The sequence below is a fragment of the Haliaeetus leucocephalus genome, unplaced genomic scaffold (assembly GCF_000737465.1).
Source record: "Haliaeetus leucocephalus isolate CR32 unplaced genomic scaffold, Haliaeetus_leucocephalus-4.0 Scaffold165, whole genome shotgun sequence".
In the NCBI taxonomy this organism is placed as follows: Eukaryota; Metazoa; Chordata; class Aves; order Accipitriformes; family Accipitridae; genus Haliaeetus; species Haliaeetus leucocephalus.
This window is the reverse complement of record NW_010972601.1, coordinates 1,663,265-1,676,578: the sequence shown is the minus strand read 5'-3', so window position 1 is coordinate 1,676,578 and position 13,314 is coordinate 1,663,265. Positions and strand designations below refer to the sequence as shown.

At 62.5% G+C, this 13,314-nt stretch overlaps 1 protein-coding gene across 1 annotated transcript; it reads right to left on the bottom strand.

The window, feature by feature from the left end:
- Positions 1 to 333: 333 nt before the first annotated feature.
- SCARF2 (scavenger receptor class F, member 2) lies at positions 334 to 13,314 on the bottom strand. The gene is made up of 10 exons (XM_010563356.1): positions 13,278 to 13,314; positions 12,481 to 12,582; positions 11,649 to 12,168; positions 11,315 to 11,533; positions 10,781 to 10,909; positions 8,172 to 8,275; positions 7,968 to 8,085; positions 6,351 to 6,472; positions 1,928 to 2,080; positions 334 to 1,538 (listed from the first exon to the last, which is right to left on the bottom strand). The coding sequence occupies exons 3-10, from the start codon at positions 12,128 to 12,130 to the stop codon at positions 334 to 336; spliced, it is 2,532 nt and encodes an 843-aa protein (XP_010561658.1). The 5' UTR covers positions 12,131 to 12,168; positions 12,481 to 12,582; positions 13,278 to 13,314.

Genomic DNA, 13,314 nt, shown 5'->3' with positions numbered 1-13,314 from the left:
GTGTGTGGGGGATATGACACGCACGGACCCCCCCCGCCCCGGGTTGGCGGCTGGGCCAGCTCCCTACAGTCCTGCCCTGCACGGGGAGGGCGAGCTGCCAGACCCGGGCAGGGAGCAGGCAGCAGGGCACGGATGGGGAGGACCAGGTCCTGGGGCAGGGGAGACTAAAGGAAAAAAGGGGATGAGAGAGATGGAGGAGGGGGGGAATGGAGGCTCAAGGCTCTTCCAGTGCCCCCTGCCCAGTCCAGGCTTCCATGTCCACTGGCCGTGCCGGCAAATGTCCTTCTTCCCGGCGCGCGGCCGGCCGGTGTGGGGCCGGTGCCCAGCTCCTGGTCACTGCACCGCCTGAGCAGGCACAGCGGCTGCTCGGGGCGGCTCCAGGCTGGCTTCTCGGCTCTTCTTCCTGGGAGGCTTTTTAATGGGGGTTTTCTTGGCCGCTTGCTCGTTGGGGAGAGCCTGGTCCTGGCCGCTGCCGGTGCTTGGCTTCTCCACCCGCTTGGGCTCCCCGGCTGCCGGCTCAGCCGCCCCAGGGATCAGTTTTTGCAGGTGGGGAGAGGTGGGCAGCAAGGGCTTGCTGGTCTTCTGGCCGCCGGCGGCCACCGAGCGCTTGGCTTTCTGCGGAGGGGTGGGCTTCTCCCGCTGGGCGCCCACCCCGTTCGCCCGGGTGCCTCCGTCCCCCTTGTTGAGGCTCTGAGTCTTTTCCTTCAGCTGGGCGGCCAGCTCGGAGGCCAGGTGGGGATGGAGGGGCTCGGAGCGGGGTTTGCTGGCGCCGGGGCTGCGAGGAGCATCCCTGTTGTCCCCGACCCGCCGCTCTGGCTGGAAGGTGCCCATCTTTCGGAAGGCATTCTGCACCGCCCCGTTGATGCTCTCCGTTGGCTCCGAGCCGGCTTTGCTCCTCTGCTTGGGCTTGGAGGGCGACTGGGGCTCCCCGGCAAGGCTGGCTTTGCCCTCAGGGACGCCGGGCTCCTTCGGTTGCTTCTGCGTTTTCTCCTTGCCCCGCGTGCCGCCCTTCTCCTCCACTCTGCCCTGCACGCCGGCTGACGTCTCACTCGGGCTCCTCTTCCTCTTGGCCAAGCCCTGGCCTTGCTCCGGGCTGCTGGACTGGGCAGCCACTCGCTCCGGGGACCGGCTGGGTGCCGGCAGCGAGTTGGACTGGCTGGAGTTGTACCTGCCGTGGATCCAGGAGACTTTAGGCTTCGTGGCCGGGTCTGGGGGACGGGGCTTGGTCCTTTCCGGGGATGGTGGCTTCCCAGAGCTGCGGGGCTCTGTGGTAGCATCCTCCTCCTCCTTAGACTGCTTGGAGAGACGAGCGACCCGGGCGTAGAGCGCGGCGCCGGCCGAGCCCGAGCCGCAGGAGGAGCGCTCGCTGTCTGAGGACTTGAGCAGGGGTGTTTCGCTGCTGTCGGCTGGGAAAGCTCTGACAGAGCCCGTTTCCTTCAGGAAGGTGTATTCGCCCGCTTCTTCCCCGCCTGCCGGGGCCACCAGCTTGTCCCCAGGGCTGGCGGGTGTCCCCCTGTCCCTGCTGTCGCCCACGCTCTCTGTGGGAAGAGAGCACGGGGGTGTCAGGTCAGGGTGTGCCCGGGGAGGGGAAGGACCGAAATGCTCCCACAGCACGGTGGGACGGCATCCCACCTGGTTCCTCCCTGCACCCCAGTGCGTTGCCAGGTTCCCCCGTTCCCTCCTCCTGGTCAGAGACCCCAGCACAAGAGGGCTCTTAAAACAACCCCCGAGCAGCAAACGCCAGAGGAGGGAGCTGTGAAACTCTGTGTGGGAGGCAACGCTGGCACCCGCATCCCTTCCCGGGGCACTAGGAGCCAGGGTGACATGGTCCCCACCGCGCAAGGGTGATGCCTCTCCACCGAGCAGGAGGTGGCCCCTGGTGATGGCCCCGAAGTCCCTTGGGGAAGCACCCGGTGCCCCTGCTCACCTTCGTGGGGAACGCAGTACACCGGCCCCTCGTCCGTGGTGTCAAAGGAGGAGAAGGAGCCGCGCGAGGACCAGGATGGGGAAGGCTGCTCCACCACAGAGGGTGGCTCGATGAAGCTGCAGTTCAGGGTGTTCTCCAGGTCATGGTGGGCCACTACGAGGGCAAGGAACTGCTGTCAGTGCCCATCCTGCTGGACCCCCCAGTGCCCACGCCAGCCAGGAGAGTGGGATGCTGCACAGCTCCCCCCTGCCCAACTTTCCAGTGGGTGTTGGGGACAGGGACAGCATCCCAGACATGGGGACAGCTCTCGCTGCGCATCTCCACCAGGTCCCCCAGCCAAGCATCCACAGAAGTCATCAACCCGCAATGGTGGTGACCAGCATCCCCCATGCCCGGAGACGAGTGGCTGTGGACAGAGCAGCCCACGCAGCCTTACACCTCCCACCTATCCCCACTCTCCATGGCAGGTCTCCAGCTGCCCAAATCAAGGATGTACGTGGCAGAAGGATGAGCCACCCAAAACTCTGGGTCCCACGAGGACCCAGCGAGCGTCCTGGCAGTCACCCATGAGCTGCGCGACCCGGCACAGCCACTTTGCAAAGAAAGTCCTGGCGCTGTGACTGTCCCCTTCCTGGGGAAAGAAATGAGCTGCCAGCTTTAATTGCACTAATTTCCACTTCAGCATCATGGTTTGCATTTCCCTTTTCCTTCTGCTTCTGCAAAAGGAGGTAGAAGGATGATAAAAGGATGCCTGTGGCAGGGGGATGCACATCACCGGTTTTTCCCAATTCTGCCACTTTTCACATGCTTTGCCAGCTTCTCCCATCCTGAAGCCGAGGAGAAGCATCCCCCCTCGCCCTGGTGCCGCCCCCTCTGCTGTGGGGGCTGACCGTGGAAGAGAAAAGCCACAAGAGAGGAAAAACTTGGTGTTAAAAATATTTTTGGTTTCAACAGTTAAAAAAAAAAAGCTGAGCAGTGACAGTTGTCTGGGCTGGGAGGGACTGGTTTTTCTGTTTGATCATTTTTAAGGCTCTTTGCTGGATAAGTTTATGTCCCAACCCATCCTGTGGGGCTTCCCCAGGTGCCTGCAGCTTCAGCATCGTCCTCGGGGTACCCGCAGGACTGTGGCAGCACCCAGCGGGGTGGAGGGGACCAACCCTCCCAGAGTGCTGGGCAGCACCAGATGCTCTTGTCCCCATCCCCTGCCTGCTGGCTTTTGTCCCCTGGGATGGTGGCAAGCTGCCTCCAAGCCCAGGCAGAGCCCTGCTTCGCAGCAAGGGCTGCAAAAACCCAGCGCACAGCCAGGCTCCCCCTGCGCAGCAGCTGGACATCGATATTTCCAGGTATTTATAACCTCTGTCCGCACATCCCAACCATCTAAGTCGCACTATAATTTCCTGCTCTGACTGTTTCATTTTTGCATCACGTCCCTGTTTTACAATAAAATAACTCTAAGTGTTATTGGGATGTCCACCAGAACATTTATTCTCTATTAGGGAATCTGGCTTCAGAGATGCAGGGTCATTAAAATGACGGCAGCGATGCACGCTCGTCCCTACACAGTTTGGCTTCTTGGAGAAAGGGAAAAAAAAAAAAAAAAAGCAAGCAGCGATATTTAAAGAGCAAACGGCCTGGAGAGGGGGAAGTGGCAGTTTCAACATGGCTTTCCTTGTAATAAAAACCAAAAAGGGAAAATTAAAAGCAGCCGGCTGGAAGCGGATGAAGGGAGATGCTTCCTGAGAGGAGGCATGACAAGCGGCTGGGACTCATGGCCACGAGGCGTCTCCAGGACTCGAATGAGACCCAGGATACGGCCAAAGGATAAAAAGAGGATGTGCAGCGCACTCGGAGCCAGGCTTGGGGGCTCCTGCGTGGTCCCCTGGGATTCATCTCCCCTAGCTGATATATCATGGGCTGATAGGGCCAGGAGAAATCTGGATGCTTCCCACAGGTCTTCTCCTGCCACTGCTCCCCAAAATCTCCCAGGGCCACAGCATCAGGGTGCCAACCCCAGCCCTGGTTCCCTGGCGGTCAATTAGTCTCAAGACAGGGACAAAGTGGCGAGGAGACACAGAAGGGCCATGGGAGGGTGGCACCGGAGCCCTCCTGGCTGCCCTCTCCCACTCATCCCAAGCTCCCTGTGGTCGGCATCACCCTCAGGGCTGGTTGAGCTTTACTGCTTAGCGATCAGATGCAGTGGTGGGGTGCAGGAGTGGGCACTGTGCACTGCAGAGCTCGGGTTAGTCCCGGCATCTGCGGGGCGACATGCAACCGAGACCCATGCTGGTACCGCTGACGTCCCGAGAAGCAAACCCCGTGAAACTCAGGCAGACAGGGATACCCAAACCCTGGCACCGCGGCCGCTGGTGTCAGGCCAGGATGTGGCCACGCAGGCTGCCAGCTCAGGTGCAATCCCCAGGGAGATGCTGCGGATCTGAAGCTGGTGCCAAGGCTGGGGAGCTGCTTTTGAGGGGGGCACCTGGGGCTCCAGGCACCCACTGAGCTTTGGTGGGGCTTCAAGACCTGCTGTCCCACCTGGGAAGGTGCTCCCATGCGTGGGCTTGTGCTAGCTGGTGGTGACCATGGTCACGTTTGAGCCCAGAGGGGAAAACCCACCCGGCGCCAGCAAACGCACGGTCACGGCAGCGGCTCTGCAAGGATGCGAGCAGATCCAGAGCGACCATCTACTGGGTGTCCTTGGCTTCAGCCAGCACCGGTTTCACCACAACATCCCTACAGGGTCCTGAGCACCTCCAGGGCTGACCTGGCACTTGGGATGGGGCATTTCAGCATCCTCTGGACCCTCCTGCTGGCAGGACCAACGCAGGACACAGATGGCCTCTGCCACCATGTACCGGCCACTGTGGCTTCCAGGTGGAGCCACACACTGAGGTGGCACCACGGTCATCAGGCATCACAGGGATGCAGCTGCTGCAGGCACCCCAGCAGGTCTCCCTCCCGCGGGGGGTCCCCAGACCCAGTGGGTGCTGGAGGCATTGCCGGACCGTGCACCAGAAGGACTGGGAGCTGCTGCAACCCACGCCAGCTCTGCTGTGCAGGACGACACGATGAACACAAGGCAAGCCCCGACCAAAGCCTTTCCCTCCAGTAAAACAACAACCCCCAACCCCACAACTAGGCTCCAGGAATAGCTCCAGCCCTGCCGGGACCCCAGACCATCCCGAGCATCCCTCCGGCACCGGTGCTGCATCCTCAGCCTTTCCCGGGGCTGCTGCCACCCTGTTTACACAGAGCAGCTGGGTGGGTGCCAGCCGGCATGGGGAAGGCGCAGGCAGCCCCCTTGAGCCCCCCCTGCCCTCGCCGCACACAGGCACCCTCTGTCCTCCCCGAGCCCTGCCCGGCCCCTTCCACAAACACGGCCTCTGTTATCCTCTGTTATCCTTGCAGCAGGAATGTTTCTCCAGCCCCGGCGCACCCTGCTCTGGGGCAGGGCTTTGCCGTGCCCCACGCGGCAGGCGAGGATTCGTCCTCCCTGCTTTGATGCTGGAGCTTGGGCATGGCGTGCTGGGATGGGGGCCATCTCTGTGTCCCACCTGGAATGGGGGATTCAGCCTCACGCCGAGCTGCTGCACGCTGGGATGCGGCTGCTCAGGGCATTGCACCAGCGTTGCACGCCTGGGGACGTGCTGGGCTTGGGAAGCGGGGCACGGGGCTGAGACCCATGCCAGCGCAGGGTGGGGAGCGCTGCCTTCGCCCCCCAGTTTATTCCCCTCCAAGGCAGCACATCCCCAGCTCCTCATGCTGGGACGAGCGCAGGGAGGGTTTGGAGCATGCGGGGGACAGTGTCCCCCAGCTGCCTGGATGCAGGGGGTCCCCAACAGCCCTGACAGCTCCAGGTCAGGGGCTTTACCAGGTGCAAGCATCCCCCTACAAGACCAGTTTGTGCCCAGGCAGTGTGGGGAGCTCACCCAAAAGTCTCTGCCCCTCCATCCTCAACTCTGCTGCGCACAGAGCCCACCCACAGCGGGGTGGGCTCCGGCCCCAGCTTGGATGCTCTGGCTCCATGCAAAACTGGGGCAGGGTTAAGTCAGGACCAAGAGAGCAAACGAGGCGTTACGCTGCCGCGACAGGGACTGTTCCTCTACCTGGGGAACCTAAAAGCCTCACAAAACAGCTCAGCAGAGCTCCAGGCACCAGGTACCCACTCTCACAAAGCAAAACGATGCGCTTTGAGATCCAGAAGCTGCCGACTGAGAAAGGGCTGAGCCCCTGTGAGCCAGGCAGCTCAAACCGAGCATTGCGTTGGTCCCGGGGACCCGTGTGTCCCCATCACTGCTCTGCCATGCTCACCGCCCTCGTTTTGGGGCTGGAAAGGATGCCGTGAGTCATGTGCACTGCCCTGCCAGGAGTAAAGCCCCCAGGGTTTGGCCCTCTGCCCCCTCCCCAAACCCCAGCACCTTACCCACGACCTTGGGTAACTTCTGGCGGCGCAGGGGGATGCGCGGGAGCTTCATGCCAATCCGACTGAAACGCCCGCACAAGCGTCTCGGTGGCTTCTTGGTTGCTGCCGGGTCCTGGCTGGAGCTGCAAGAGAAGGCGACAGCTCCATCAGAGGCACTGGCACCTGCCGCGTGGTGGGGACAACCTTCATGGGGCCATGGAGAGAGTCAGGAGCTCAGGGATGCTGCAAATGCAAGGGGTTTCAGGAAAGATAATGGGGCAGATCAAAGCATGGGGATGCCCAGGGCACAGGGGGTCAGGGACCTGCCAGGGCTGCTGCCAGCCCCGGGCACCAGCTTGCACCACACCAGGATGCAGAGCAGTGCCAGGGGATGGTGGCAAGGCCAGATCCGGCCATGGCCGTTGGCAGCCTGGCCCCAAAACACCCACAACACCCTGCCAAGACCCTGAATCTTTAAAAATAAAAATTATCCCAACCCTAAAACAAACACTTGGTTTCTCTTTATTTGCTCTCTGGTTTTGAAGCCTCCCGGGGCCGAGGTTTCAAGCAATTATCTGCAGCCGCAGGAGCGAACGGCTTCGCGTGTTGATGCAAGGCAACCTGCGACGTGCCTACCACTGCCACGGTCCCTCGGGATGCTCCGGCAAGGGAGCGCTGCTGGGACAGCACCGCGGGTGACCCAGCTGTTTCGGGACATTGTGGAGGTCCAGGCACCCGGGGAGAGAGGAAACTATTTTGAGCCATTTCCCCTCTCCCTGTGCAATACTTCAAGCGGGGCTGCATTTGTGCTTTTATCTGTGGGATAATTACACGCAGCCCCCAGGCTCTCCAAGCCAGATGTGCTGGGCTGGGATTGAGCTGGCAGGGCTGCAAGGGGAGGCTTCTGGAAAATTCCTGTGCAGCGGCCGGTGGCATGAGGAGAGGCTTTCTTCCGCAGCCGGAGGAGCTTCCATGGCCCGCTCATTCCTTGCTGAGCAGCACAAGCCTTCCCCCCACTGCAATGGGGCTGTCACCATCCCTGTCCCCATGGTGGGATGTCACGGGGTGCTGTCAGCAACCCAACCTTGCTGCAGGAACTCACCCTCCCCGCTCCGAACATCCCCATGCGGGACAGCCGGCAGTGCTGCAGCCCATCACCCCCCCTCCAGGTCTCACCCCAGGGCCCAGGGGTTTGTTCTGGGGGTCTCGGTCACGTCTCGATGCCCTTACTGTATTTTAGGGTTCCCTCTGCAGATCAGCTCCAGCCCCCTGAAGACTGGAGGGGACCTGGGGGGTCTCCATGAAGTAATGGCCCATGAGAGGGAAACAACATCAGGGAGAGGGGGAAGGGGGTGTCCCCAGACAGGGCTCACCCCGAGCCCCTCCATCAGCCCCCCAGCTGGGTGCTGCCCTGAGGACGCAGCGGGACCTGCTCAGACCCCAGGGACCCACAGTGCCAGGTGGGCAGCGCCGCTCTGCCTCAGTTTCCCCACAGCACCACCGTCCCAGTGAGGTCCCTGCATCGCCCCAGCGGTCCCAGCCCTGCACTGGTCACTGCCATCCCCAGCTGTCCCCAGACCCATAGCTCTCCCCTCTGCTTGGGCATCACAGCAGAGCCCCCCCGGCCCTGGCACTCACCCACGGGCTTCGTCCTTCTTGCGGCAGACGCAGCAGCAGCAGAGCAGGGAGAGCAGGAGGATGAGCAGCAGCGCCAGGAGGGCTCCTGCCCCGATCACCCCCATCCGCTGGTTGGCCTCTGCAAGACAAAAAACCGGCCGGTCAGCCCCGGTGATGGCCCGGCGGCAGAGCCCGGCACCCCGACCCGTGCCCGCCGGCACTCACCCATGTGGCAGGCGCCCGTCAGCGGGTCGCAGGCGCCGTCGTGGCAGCTGCAGGCTTCGGCGCAGTTGGCTCCGTAGCGGCCGGGCGGGCAAGTCAGGTTACAGCTGGAGGGAAGGGGGCAAGTGAGAGCCCTCGCCGCCCCGGCTGCTGCCTCCTCCCAAACCCTCCGTGCTCTGGGGAAAAGCGGGGGGCACTTCTCCAGGCTGCTCCGACACAGCCCCCCCTGCACCCTGGGGGACCCCCTAAGCTGCAGGGAGCAGGACCCCATCACCCACCCAGTGGCTTTACCCATCGTTCGGGAGATTTGGCCCAGCTAGAGCTCACACACTGTTGCTGCTCCCTGCGTGCAGCAATTAGGTGCAGCAATTAGGAAAGGTTGTTAACCCAGCAGTTGCATCTAAAGTCACCCCAGTGTCACATGCAAGATTTCCAGCTCAGCTCAGCAGTGACGTGGCCATGGCACTCCCGGGCTCCCCCACACTGAGCCGGGCAGAGCCACAGCAGCCATGAGCTGGGAAAGTGCCCAGATTGATTTTATTTTTATTTTTTGGCCTCCAAGAAGAAAAAGCAAATGAGCAGCCCTGAGGCATCCGCTCTGTCAGGGCAGACCGTCCCGGTTTGGCTAAGCCTGGCTTCAAATCCCTGGCGTCAAATCCCCACTGCTGGTAAAATGACCTCCCCAACAGCGTCACCAAGGCGAAGGGGACACACGTGGAACGGGCACCGACCTGCGAGCATCAAGGGCCTGAGCACAGAAAACACGTGCCAGGCACACGCCAAAGCAACCGGGGCTCTCGGTGTTGGCGGGACCACCCAACCTTCCACCCTGGCGGTGGGACAGGCACTGCGGTGCAGGACCCGGATGGATTTGGGGGATGCCGGTGGCGCTACCGGCCACCAAACCCTCCACCAGCTGCTCACCGGCAGCAGCATCCCGGCCGGAGCGGCTGCAGCTGTAAGGAGCCAGCGGGCCCCGGCCCAAACACACTCCCCTGGGAACGCAGCTGCCCCCAGCCCTCGGCGCCGTGCCCAGAGGCGGCTCAGCCCATTTCATGCTCCGCCGACTTGCAAAGCGCTGGCCTGGCCAAGCCTCGTGCCCGCCAGGCGCCGCGTGCCCGCCGGGACGGGCGCTGAGCCCCCGCGGCCGCTCGGAGCAGCTGTGCCGGGGCAGCAAACGCGGTGGGATGGGAGCTGGGATATTTCCCCGGCAACCCAAACCTCCAAACCCCACTACTTAGATCCACATTTCTGCCCCAGGCTGAGATGTTGGGAGAGCAGAGGGGGGCGTTTTTTTTCCAAGAGGGTCCCAACACCTCTGGGAATGATGATGAGGACATAAACCTCTTTGTGCACACCACAAATAACTTAGCAGCCTTTCCTTCAGCATCCTCCCGACGTAGAGCTGAGAGGACACCCCTGCCCAGTGAGGACATCGCTTCTGCCTTCCTTCCAGAAATCGTCCCCTTTTTAGCAAAATTATACGCTGCTGACAAAAACACTAGTTTGCACATAAGTCACAGGGATCCGCCTGAGCACCAAGAAAGTCCCTGAGCCCGCCCGGCGTGCAACCCATATGGCACAGCTCAGCCCGCAGTTACAGCTCCGGGATGCTGCTGGGGCCGGGGCTGCACCCCCAGCCCCCACATTCCTGGTGCTGTGCTGGGGTCTCAGAATAGTTTAATTCACGTGCTGCCCTTCGGTGCTGTGCCGAAAGCACCACCGCGCACCCCCAGTAAACACCAGGACCCACTTACCTCTGCCTTTGCTACCAAAGGTGGCAACGATGCCCAAGCTGGGCATCCTGAGCTGGCGCCAGTGCCCAGCCGGCACTTTTGGCAGCACGAGTGGTTGGCGAAGCCCCAAAAACACCCACGCAAAATGCAAACGCTCCCTGTTTATATGCCCTGAGAGAAATGCTGGCATGGGCAGGATGCCAGCTCTGAATCCCTGTCACTGCCATCACCCTTACAGTTAATTGCTGGGAAAATCTGAGCAACACCCCGCAGGACCTGGGGGAGCTGTTTGCATGCCCCAGACGGGTGGGAAACACTTTCTTTGCCTTTCAAACAGCATTTCAGGCCCACACTGGAAAAAAACACCAGGGCATGCAGGACGTGATGTCCCTTGTGCCTCTCCCTTGGGCTGGGGGAAAGGGGGAGGACTGGGGGGGCTTTTCCCAGGGGTGAGGAAGACCTCGGCTGGAGGCACAGCTTGCAGCAGGAGCACCCTGCAGATGCCATGCCCATGAGGCTATTTGCTATTCTGGGATGTGGTTTTCTCTCTCTTTTCAGCTAGAAATTCCACCCTAGACTTGAAAAAAACCAAACCCCCCAACAAACCACCGTTCTGTCAATGGCATTTGTTTTTGCCAAATAGGCATTTCCTAAAGCAAAACCCCTCTCTCGTGGCATTACCTTGCTGCTAACGGCTCTGTAAGCGTGTCCTTTCCCCTCCGCTCCAAAAATCATCGGAATTATTGCCCACGAGCACTTCCACCGCAGGAAACCTCTCAGCTGGGAACCGTGTAGGACCCGAGGGGGCAGGAGGTTCCTGAGCATCGCCCGTGCCCTGGGGTGCACCCCGAAGCGTGCCTGCCGTGGCTCACTTACTAGGTGCCGTGGGAGCCGGGGTGGCAGAGGCACCGGCCGGTCTCGAAGTGGCACTGGCCGTTGACGCAGTCGCTGCAGACGAAGGCGCAGTTCTCCCCATACGTCCCATTCCGACACTTGGTTTCACACCTGGGGAGGGATGAGGGCAGGCGGCTGGAGCACCCACAGCTCCTGGGGACCTCTGGCATCCCCCCGGCCCTCCTGCCTGCAGGCAGGGAGATGGGGCTGTGTGTCGTCAACCCTGTTTGGGTGCTGCTAAGCCCCAGAACCAATCCTGGGCACAAGAGCCTGCGCGAAATCTTCCCAACTTGAGAGCTGAGCCCCACCGCGAGCACCCAACGTTACCTAGGGGTATGGGGCAGGGGTCTTGCAGGCTCCCTCTGGTCCCATGGCTGTGCCAGCGGGCTCAGCCCATCCCTGCCCTCCCCTCCTGCCTGCAGAAACCCACAGCCACCCCCAGTCCCTGGGCAGGGAGCAGCAGGGAGGCTGGGCATCGCTCCACCGGGGTCCGACTCTGCACCCAGCTGCACTCACCGGTCTCCGATCCAGCCCGGATTGCAATGGGAGCACTTGCCATTGATGTGGTTGCAGGTGTGGCCGTCCTTGCAGGGGGGACAGAGCTTCTCGCAGCCCTCTCCGTAGAAGCCAGGCGAGCAGGGCTGGTCACATTTGGTGCCGTTCCAGCCCGCCTCGCAGGTCAGGCAGCGCCCATCCGCCACGGTGCACGGCTGCAGGCTCTTGCACTGCCCGCACCTGCAACGGCCGAGGGGGAGCCCGTCACCCAGCGCAGCATCCCCGAAACCTCCTCCTGCCACCTCCCACCGAGCCCACGGTGCTGGATCAGGCCTGATGGTGTCCAGCCACTCACCGCCTCCTGCAGCCTTGGCCATAGAAGCCAGCCGGGCACGGCTCGCGGCAATATTTTCCCCGGTAGCCCGGCTCGCACGTGCAGGTCCCGTCCACCTGGTTGCACTTGCCCTTGTAGCACTGGCAGTACCGGTCACAGCGGGGCCCGAATGTCCGCTCCCGGCACTGGCAGCGGCCCGTGAATTGCTCGCAGGGCGAGTTGTTGCAGGAGCACTGGTTGTTGCAACCGCGGCCCCACCAGCCGGGCTGGCACAGGCAGTTGCCAGTCTGCTGGTCACACTGGGAGTTGTGGCTGCAATAGCAGGAGCTGGAGCATTGGGGTCCCCACCAGTTGGGCTCGCAGGTGCATTTGCCCGTCTTCTGGTCACACTTGCCGTGCTTGCAGAGGCAGACATTCTCGCATTTGGGACCCCAGCGGTTGGGGTTGCAGGTGCACTGGCCTGTCACGTCCTCGCATTGCCCGTTGGGGTGGCAGCTGCACATCTCCTTGCAGTCGGGACCCCAGAACTGCCGGGGACATTCTGTGGACAGAGCTGTTAGCCCCAGCACTGCCCGTGGGACAACCCCACCACTGGGCACCAGTGGAGACCCCCAGTCCCAATGGGACCTCTCGACCGCTGTCCCCCTCTCCTCCTCCCAGTGCACTGGATCTCAAAGGAGACCCCTCCAAAGGGACGATGCCCTGGGGACAAAGCCAGGGGGACACGCAAGGGCAAAGCAAGAGCATCTGCAGCCCCGTCCCTGATGCTCTGCTCTGGAAAGTCACCCCAGGATCAGCCAGCACCACTCCAGCGAACCCCGCCGAGGACACGCGGGCACCTGCCAGTACTCACTGGTGTCGCAGTTGGCACCGAAGTAGCCGTGCCGGCAGCGGCACTCGCCGGGCCTGACGCACACCTCGTTCTCCTTGCAGGTGAAGTTCCCATCGCACACGGCTGGACAGACGGACAGACAGCAGGCATGAGCGCAAGTGCCACTGGGTTCTTCCCTGCTCCCCCAATCCACCCCCCCCAGCCCCGCAGAGCAGGGTAAGGGGTGCGTGATGGCACTCCGGGCGCTGCTGAGCTGTGGCACTGTGACCATCCTGGCAAGCAGCCGGGCAGGCTGGATGGGACCCTCACCAGAAAAATGCCACCAGCCTTCTGCCACCCTGTTCAGCTCCATCCCTGCCACCAGCCTCCTGCCACCCAGCCCAGCCCTGTCCCTGCCACTGGCTGCACCCAGCAGGAACGTCCCTCGCTCAGCTCTGTATCGCCAGCACAGGCAGCTCTGGGTATGGGCTGCCTGCAGGCGCCAGGGGAGAACGGGGACATGGGGTGGGGGGGGTTGCAGGCAGCGGCGAGCACGGTCCCCCTGTCCCCCTCCCTGCATTCCTTACAGATCGCAGCCGCGTCACTGCCACCCCCACCACCGCCTCTCCCACGCGGGCCACCAGCCCCCAAAGGCCACTAGCCCCTCTGCTGCCGAGGGGACCTTGCGCTGGAGCCAATGCCCAGAGCGGGGCAGGCGCAGGATGTGGGACAGGCAGCACCGCGGTGCAGGCAGGCGCAGGCAGATCCCGCATGGCCCTGGACAAGCCTCCTTAGCCACCGGGAGAGGGAGAGCAGACCACCCATCCCATCCACCTTACCTGGGAGTTCTTAGACCTACGGTGATGGATACTATAG

Coding starts and splice junctions, on each gene's coding strand:
- SCARF2 (XM_010563356.1), bottom strand. CDS start 12,130: ATGTGCAGCTGCCACCCCAACGGGCAATGCGAGGACGTGACAGGCCAG. Junction 8,276..10,780: donor CCCGGCTCCCACGGCACCTA/GTAAGTGAGCCA, acceptor CCTTCCCTCCAG/CTGTAACCTGACTTGCCCGC. Junction 2,081..6,350: donor GAAGTTACCCAAGGTCGTGG/GTAAGGTGCTGG, acceptor TTGCCCTCGTAG/TGGCCCACCATGACCTGGAG.